The sequence below is a fragment of the Camelus ferus genome, chromosome 11, assembly GCF_009834535.1.
Source record: "Camelus ferus isolate YT-003-E chromosome 11, BCGSAC_Cfer_1.0, whole genome shotgun sequence".
Taxonomy (NCBI): domain Eukaryota; kingdom Metazoa; phylum Chordata; class Mammalia; order Artiodactyla; family Camelidae; genus Camelus; species Camelus ferus.
In genome coordinates this window covers 28,775,104-28,784,378 of record NC_045706.1, presented here as the reverse complement: position 1 = coordinate 28,784,378, position 9,275 = coordinate 28,775,104, and the positions used below count along the sequence as shown (strand labels likewise).

Below are 9,275 nucleotides of genomic sequence, written 5' to 3'. Positions count from 1 at the left end.
CATGGCAGGAACTGGAGCACTCCCCCCGAATCCCATGTGCTCCCCTGCTCTCCTGAAGCCCTGCTGCAGTCAGGTGGGACTGTGTGACCAGTTCTGGCCAATGCTAATGTGTGGATCATTTTTGAGACAAAGTATTTAGTTGTGGATGCAAGACAACCCCCTCCCAGTGTCCCTTCCCTGCCACAGTGACCAAGATGGCTGAGCGGGTGGTACAGGCACAAAAACACGAAGCCTCCCTCAGCCCAAGTCTTGAGTGGAACCGAACCCTCTACCGACAAACAGCATGAGAGAAAAATAAACTTGCCATGTGAAAGCACTGAGATTTGGGGGTTATTGACCAATAATACTGGACTGGCGGTGTTCAATATCTGGTGCAAATAGCTCCAGAAAATGGTGGTTCAGTAGGAAGAAATTAATTCATTCCTGCCATTAGCAGCAACATCACTGAGATGTAATAGGAAAAACTGACCTCTGTCTAGTGTTTTATGATAGTCAAGGCATTTTCATGGGCATGATTTAATTTAATTGCTGAAACAGCAAGGAGATGTCAGTGTACTCAGACCCGTTTTAACCAGTTTTAAGGTGAGGCTGCAGGATTTCACACCCCCTTTCACCAAGCCATGGTGATGGCTTCAGCCCTCATAACTGTCATCTGCGCACAGGTCATGTTGGAAAGGACCCTCAGAGGCAGGAGGAAGGACTTGGAAGCCACCAGCTCCCTCCCCAGATTCAGCTTCAGTAAGTTATCCAGAGCCGGCAGAGTTACATGGCCCCTTCCAGTCCTCAGCACAGGAACGTGTGTTCTGATAATTACAGCACAGAAGGGAGGGACAAACACTTACATATTTTATGTAAAAATCATATCTTCCTGCCAGGCAAGCCTCCACTGAAGTGGGATTCCTGTGCTGACTCCCAGCGACCTTACTGTCTTGGAATCACAGCTTCTCACTAAGGTCACATGGTGTCAACTCAAGGTAATACTTTTAAAGTCATTTGTTTTTGTGGATACAAAGATTGTTCATGTTCATTGTAGAAAATTTATAAAATGTAGAAAAGAAAAAAATAGAAATCTTGCCTAAACTCAACAACCAGTGACACCCACTATTACAAGCTTGGGCTTGCTATACACCTTTCCAGTTTTCTCTGCCAAAATTGTTGTCATCCAGTGAGTACTATTTTGTAAACTGATTTTACAATCATTATATTGTGATCACTTACCCATGTTAATTTAATATTCTCATATGACCTGATTTTTAGTGTCTGCATAATGTTCTGTCATACTGTATCATCCCCCTATTATTGGACATACATATTTTTAAAAACCTCCCTGCCCAGATAAAGCTGTGATTCATGTCGTAGTGCATACATCTTAGTGCATCCATGTGACTCTTTCCTACAAAAATTGAAATCCTGGGTCAAGGAATTTGGACATCTTAAAGACTTTTTCACACTCATGTCAAACTTCCCCATAGAATGAGTATGCCTCCAGCATTGTAGGTGAGTCTCCATCTCCTACACCCTCACTTTCATTGGACAACGTATCAGTCAGGGTCCAGTTAGGAAAAAGGAAAACACACTAAGCATTTCAACAAAGAGAATTTAACACCGGGGATTGGTTTAACAGGCATCAGAGGGCTACAAAATGAAATGAAAACACTGAGATAACTCAGAGTAACTGCAGGAAGCATGTCCCACCCCTAGGGCTGCAGGAACAAAGAGGCAGAGCGAGAATTGTTGAAATTTGTAAGTTTGAAGCAGGTGGTCCCCACGGAGCTGGAATGCAGATCTCTGAGGAAAGGCTGCAGCCTGCTGCTGCTGGTGCTGTAGGAGTTCATAGAAAAATCCATGCAGATCTCTGAGAGATAAATGTTCCTGGCTAGTGTTGGTACCTGTGAAGGGTATGATGAAGCGATGTCTAATTGGGGGGAAAAAAAAGGTGGGGTAGGGTGGGGGAAGATTAAAAAAAATTGGAGATGCCAGAGTAAAGAACCATTACTGAGAAGACCCTGACAGTATCAGCAAGCAAATCAAAAGGACCAGGTCCTTCTCTTCTCTCCAGTCTTGCAGTCTCTCTCTAGTGCCCACTACGGACAGAGTCTAACATGGAGCCAGCTGACATAAGAGAAGGGGTTTACACAGTCCCAGCCCCAACCTCGCAGAGCATAGAAAGGGAGACTTCTTGGTTGAGAGACAATAGCCTAATAACCACATATCATTTTTATTTTTCATCACATCACATATTTAATTTTTGATAGTCATCTTTTCAATACTAATGATTCAAAGCAAATTAAATAAGACAGTGGTTACTATAATATTTTGATGACTTAATAGCTTTATAAAACACAGGTTTGATTTCAGATCAAACTGGAACTTCTCTAAAAGCAAAACACCAAGTCACTACCAACTGACATTTATTTAAAGTGCTTCCTCTGTGCCGAGCATTCCTCTCAGCAGGCCTGTGGGTTACCTCCGTTACTCCTCATTTTATTTATAAATAAACTCCTGGTTTATTTCTGTGCCATAAAACACATTTGTATTTAATGTGTCTTCTGAGCAGCCAGCCTGGGAACTTTGCCACCGTCACATCACATCAGCAGTTGGGGAAACCTGAGGCTTAGAGAAGTGAAGCAACTTGCTCAAGATCACAGCTTTGAAACAATGGCGATAAGATTTGTACTGACAACCTGATGTCAGAGCCTGAGCTCTCAGCCACGTCTCTGCACTTCTCCATCCCCTTTACCTTTTAGGTGACACACTGGTTCTTCCTCTGGCCAGGCCCTGTGGGTGAACATAACAATCCCAGATTCTTGCCAGAATTTTGCTTACTCCATGCTGTGGGGCCAGTTGGTAATTAAGACTGCATTCTCATGTGATGCATTCAGCACTCCAGTAACCAAACCCATACCGATGAGGACCACAGGGGGATCTCATCCCCAGATTTTAATCTTCGACAAGCAATCACAGCACCCTGGACCGGCAGAGCTGTAGTAAAGGTCTTTATCAGCTGTTTGAATCTCTTGTAGGACATTTCAATAAACAGTTGTTTGGACTTTATTTGAACAATTTTCATGACCTGTAATATCCCACTGTGCCATGTGGCTTCTCTATTTTCAGATAGCCCTAGTTAATAAAAAGTTCTTACTTGCAGAGAGTTAAATCTGTTACTCGAACTTTTGATCTTTTTCCCTTGAGCAACATGGACAGCTTTGCAAATGCTTGTAAGGCAGATGTCACATCAGTTTTCCCTGGTGTCATGGTGAAGAGCTCATGTACTTCTGAAAGTAGCAACGGTCTCAAACATGGCAGCATGGATGAGCAGAGCTCAGATTTGTTATTGGGGAAGACACATGTAGAGGAAGGCTTCTTGGTAGTTAAGAGCACAGGTTTTATCATCGAACAGAATCAGTTCAGATCCTAGCTCAATCATTTCCTACTTGTGACCATTTACTAGCTCTGTGACCTGGAGCAAGTTGCTAAACCCAGCAGGGATGCTAGGACCTGCCAGACAGTGGTCGTGTGAGGATTCAGTCAGCTAAGACTTATAAGTGCTTACCAAAGCCACAAAGGAGGTGCTTGGGGAACGAGATCAATAAAGTATGTTGATGAAAGACATTAACGTTATTTTGCATATAAAATTATGAAAATGTCTCTTTATGGCAGTAATTCTCACCTAAAGGTCATCCATTCCATCCCAAAAGGTCAATTTTAGGCTTGCATAGCAGACTGTTTGTCTACTGAACAGACAACTTTAGTCTACTGAAAAAGTTGAGATACAGGACATTTGGAACCCCAAGATCTGAATCAAGATCTGGTTCTGTCCCTTATACTGTGATCCCGAGTACATTGAACCTTTGTTCCTCACTCATAAAATGCTCCAGCATAGCTAAAATGTCCACCTTGAAATACGATGGAGCAATTAGAGACAACAGATTAGAACACAGAGCAGTGTGAGTGGATGCTAAAACATAGTGCTGAGTGAAAATTAAAAAGGTGAATCAGCAGAATGAGAAATATAACAATGCCACTTATATAAAAATCAAAACAACCACACAATGTATAGCACCCATGCAAACTACAGAAATTCAATGTATTGCAAGGCTTGTCTGTGAGAGGAAGCGAATGCAAGCAAGTTGGGAAGTTTAAGAAGCATCAGAAATAATGACAAAAGGGTTTGCAACAGATCTGTAGTAAGTAAACAAATAGATTGGATAATTAATAACATGGGAAGAGTGATGCTTCCTCACCTGATGAGGATCTGATGAGATTTTGCACAGGAAAGCAAAAGTTAATTTACCATTTCCATCATGATCTCCATATAGGACAGATGAACTGAGCAGAGATAGAGATTCCCCATTGATCTTCAGCAGGAAGCCATCAGTAGGGCAGGGCCCAGTGAGATGGTGAGATGACATCAGGGCTCTTGATGAAGGAGGAGCAGGCTCTCTGTTACTTCTGGAGACACCACTTGATGGCACAACCAGAAGTGGCAGCAGCCTCTTCCCATGGATCCACAGCAAATGGCCCCTTCAGGCCCCCGGAAGAAGAGACCCAGGCAGGTGGGCGCCTCAGTGGCCTCCCCACCTCATGACATCAAGTTTCAGGATTTGGTCCTCTTCATTTTGGAGAAGAAAATGGGGACCACCCGCAGAACCTTCCTCATGGAGCTGGCCCGAAGGAAAGGATTCAGGGTTGAAAATGAGCTCAGGTAAGACATCACGGATTCCCATTTGTGAATAAGCAGGGCTTTTGCAAACAGCTTCTTTGGAACCCAAGGAACCTGTGTTTTCCTCCATATACGCAAGAGGTGATATTCCCACTGGGAGAACTGGAATGAAGTCAAAGAACCAATGTGAGGCAGTCAGCTAAGGAAAATAAGATGAGTGGGGATGTGATACAATTTCATTGAAACCAGTTGGCACTAAAAGACAAGGTAATTTTTTTGCCCTTTCGAGATTATAAGATGAGAGGTATCTTAGGATGATAAATAGAAACTGAGTTGGAAAGTTCAAGTTTGCTATAGACCAAGGTGAACAAAAGCACCACTGAGTTCAATCAGAGACTGTCAGCTGCTTTGCGGCAGAAAGAAAGGTTTGGTTGTGCTGGCTGTGCTGAGGTGAGCAGTGTCTGTGACGGGCGAGGCTGAGTGAGTGACTGTAGCTGGCTCACCATAGGCACCCAGACGTGGCTTTGATCATGCTTTTCTGAACAGCAGTCTGAGTGTGGTTTGTAGAGAGAGGGATGCTGGTTAAAGATTCAACGGCGGCTCTGCCGAGGGGGATGGACACCACACTGAGAGCGATGAGCTCAGAGCCCAGAGGAGAAGGCAGTGGGAGCAACCATGTGTTGTGACTGGTTCAGTCACAAACCCTCTCACATCCCAGCATTAGTCTTGCTCTTTTTCTAACTATGTAAGTTCTTCACTGGTCTCAACTAGATAGAAGAGAAGACAAAACAAAATGCAGACACAAATGGTATTAAACCTTGGCATAAATCATTCCAGACGGAACTACCAGAGGGCTTCGGATGAGTAAAGAAGGATGATTAATGCAATTGGCTGACTTTGACTTTGATGATCCAAGGAATAGGTTGACCACATTTTTTTTTTTTAGGAAAAACTACAAGAATTCTATGTGAAAATAAATTTTTATTTTAAAAAAAATCTTTGGTATTTAAAAATTAAACTGACAAGCATTTCCTGAAGAAATGTCAGCTTCAAATTGCTAGAGAAACATTTGTCAAAAGTCAATAATCAGATATGATAATTTTCACAACACCCATAATTCATATGAAGAGTCAATCTCACAGAAACATTTTATTTTATTATTTTTACTAAAATGCCCCATTCAGAAATTCATGAGTCTCCCATGGTCTCTCTCATCTGACATCTTTACATGGTGTCCTTCCCCCAGCCCCTGCCTCTTTTTTTCTTTTTAACCCCCTGTCTTCTTTGGGATGTTAGGTTAACATCTCTTCCATGAAATCATAGATTTCACCTAATTGTTGAGTCTGCCCAGTTTTACAGACTTACACGAAATGTTGGAGTTAGAGGGGGAAAAGATGACATGGGTGAAGTGGCTAAAAACTGAAATTGAAAAAAAGAAAGGAAATTGAAAAAGCAGAAATTAAAAGCCTTAGCAAATACACAGCTGCTTTGTGCGGTTAAGAAATTTGGGCCAGGCAGGAAGGTGAGAGCCGGAGGATCAAGTTGCCACTTACATAGAAAGCTCTCTGTTGAAACATCCACACTCCTAGAGAGGGCTGATGAGTTTAGTTACAGGCACAAATATGCACATGGTGGCTGAGACAGATACTTGCAGAGACGACGGGAGGCAAGTTTCTTCTTTTGGCAAGAGAGCTAAGAGGCAGCTTTGTGCCCCAGATGCCTGCTGCCAGGGACCGAGCCCAGCTGTTCAGGCGACAGAGGAAACTGGTGCACGGGGAGCCAACTGCTGATGTGATGTGACGGTGGCAAAGTTCCCAGGCTGGCTGCTCAGAAGACACATTAAATACAAATGTGTTTTATGGCACAGAAATAAACCACAGGAAGTAGAAGTCCTAGCTCTCAAACAGAATTTCCGTACATAGTCATATAGACTTTCATTGGAGAGGACATTGGAAACTATTATAGGGGAAAATCTCTAGATCATGAATCTAGAGACTTCCAATTCTGCCTCTGACCCTTCCAGCCATGTGATGTGGGGCAAGACCCCCTCTCTCCTCTCTGATGTTACTGCCCTGATAAATGGTCTTGTCTATATGGTGTGACACCAAATGTGATGGATGTCAATGCACTTGGGTAAATTAAAACAGTTATACAAATGTAAAGTGTGGTTGTTTCCTTGTTGCTTAGCTGGATCCACTGACCTTTACAGTAAAGCCCGAAGGAGCGGGCTCTCTCTCCACAATGAACCAGGTCAAATGATATAAACAAACAGGACAAAGACAAGAAGAAAACCCATAAAATTGTTGTAAGTGGTTATTTTCTTGGGAGGTGAGTGATAGGGAGAGATCATGGCTGCTTCTATGCTCTGTGTTTTCCAATTAAAAAAAACTAAGCATATATTTTAAAATAAAAATTAAAGAAGTTGTTTTTTTGAAAGAAAGGATACTTCTCAATAGGGATGGCTACACCTCTCCTTTTGATATACAAGATTCAGAGAAAGAGGAGCTAAGAAAAAATATGCTTTGATAGACAGGAATAGACAGGAATCTCCATAGTTTCTAGCACATTCTTTGGCTGCTGGGAGCATTAAATTTGAGGAAAACTCTGATTCCTACTTTACCTGGACCTGAACAAACAGCTTAGAAATGGTATACCTGACTGTGTTGAATTTTCTGGAGCTATTTCATTTTCCAGCCTATGTGCACTGTATCTTTATATTTGGATTGGACTTCATTAATATTTATGTTATATTGCATAAGACATGCCATTCCATGTGGCATAGGAAGCGGCTTCTTAAAATATAAATCAGGGGATATGTCAAGTTCTTTGAGGCATTTTAGCACATTTGTTCAAAAGTTCACTGAATTTTATTCCATGGCCAACATCCTAAATGTTAGAGCAACTTCATAATCTTTGAGTTCTCTGGGACAAGCTAGAGAAGGATCAGAATGTAGTGTTTGTCACATTCTTATTTTATCCTTGATTCTAATACTTTGGGCTGTTTTAAAACTTTATCTGCATCAGCCCTCCTCATGAACATACTAGCTAAGCCTGCTATCCATGCTTTGACCTACATTGCTGATGTGGAAGAAGAAAGGGCTGTGGCTAGAAAGGGTGGCTGTTCTGGGCTACATCACCCAGCAGTTTTTAACACTTGCTGAGTTCCACTGTTCAAGCTGTAAAAACCCATCAGAGGATACTATGCCCTGCTTGGACCTCCATAATTTGTCTACAGGGGTACATTTGGAAGGCATTGCTTTTTTTTTCATAGTTTGTTTAATATTGAAGTACCATCAGTTATAATATGTCAATTTCTGGTGTACAGCACAAAGTCCCAGTCATGCATACACATACATATATTTGTTTTCTTTAAAGGTTATTACAAGACATTGAACATAGTTCCCTGTGCTATATACGGCAGAAACTTTTTAAAAAATCTATTTTTATATATAGTGGCTAACATTTATAAATCTCAAACTCCCAAATTTATCCCTTCCCACCCCCTTTCCTGCCTACTGGAAGGCATTGCTTTTAATGAAAGCAAGATATAACATTATGGCATTACAAATAAAGGGTCCTGTTAATATCCGCTCTGCACAATATTTGCCAGGTTCTGGACACACAAAATAGTAGAAGACTTGAGCCCTGCAAGCAAAGAGTTTACAATCAGACAGGGGAGTCAGGAACTGTACCTTTGTTTTTACCTAGCGTGGAAAGATAGCATAATGTATTTTCCAAGTATGTAATAGTCTTCCTTTTTTAAAAATTAGCATTTCCCTACTCGACCCTTTACTTCCAGCCTTCTTGGGTCATTTTGGTTTAGTTATATCTAACCTGCCTGTCTGTTTCCATCCATTCCGTGGTCCCTTGCACCACTACCTCCTGTCACAGAGATTCCAGAAGTGTTTCTCCTCTGAATAAGCAGCAGTTAGCAAATCCAGGTGGCCAGGTCACATGGACCAACCCCCTTAATGCCCCTCTGTGCCTTTCCCTTAGCACACTCCAGCCTTTAAGAGGTCTCCTGCCTTCTATTTCCTGGAAGTTGAGTTCCATTCATGCTGGATCTTCTCCCACATTGCAAAATTTATTACTGAAGAAGGTATCTTTTTACTGCTTTAACTAGCAAACTAGCATCCAACTTTGCTTGTCTTTGACAATACCCTACACTTCAAATTTGCCATGTCTGAAATAAAAATATTAAAAGTCATTGTTTGCAAAATAAACTGAACACCGGAGGAAAGAAATAACTTACCTACTCTAGAAAATACGACGTTGAACGGGCCCATCTCTAGGCCCTGCCCAGGTCCAATGTCCAAACATCTCTACTGACTTCTCCTAATGTTTTTTCTCACCCTTTCTTTCCCTCCTCATCCTTGAATGCCTTCCCCCTACATCTCTCTGCATCTAAGAACTAAGACCCCTAGCAGCCTTCCCAGACAAGGGAATTTCCTCCCTGGACACGGGTGTGATCCTTGGCCTACGGTTGGCCCCCGGATCTCCCACTTGGCTTTGCTCCTCACCCCATCCAGTTGCCCCTCCCCGACTCCACGAGGGCAAGGTCATCATCAGGGCCGTAAGTGTAGACCTCATTTCAGACCTGTGACAATTGTCT

General features: G+C 42.3%; 1 protein-coding gene across 2 annotated transcripts in view; it reads left to right on the top strand.

Annotated features, from left to right (window-relative positions):
- The first annotated feature begins 4,449 nt into the window (after nucleotides 1-4,449).
- The window catches only part of DNTT (DNA nucleotidylexotransferase), a 30,377-nt gene continuing 25,551 nt past the window's right edge, over nucleotides 4,450-9,275 (top strand). The window contains exon 1 of one of the 2 annotated variants that reach the window (XM_006174406.2): nucleotides 4,450-4,705. In XM_006174406.2, coding sequence (XP_006174468.2) covers nucleotides 4,503-4,705 — 203 coding nt within the window. In that variant the 5' untranslated portion in view covers nucleotides 4,450-4,502. The remainder of the gene's footprint in view (nucleotides 4,706-9,275) is intronic. The other variant, XM_006174407.2, reaches the window with a different exon arrangement.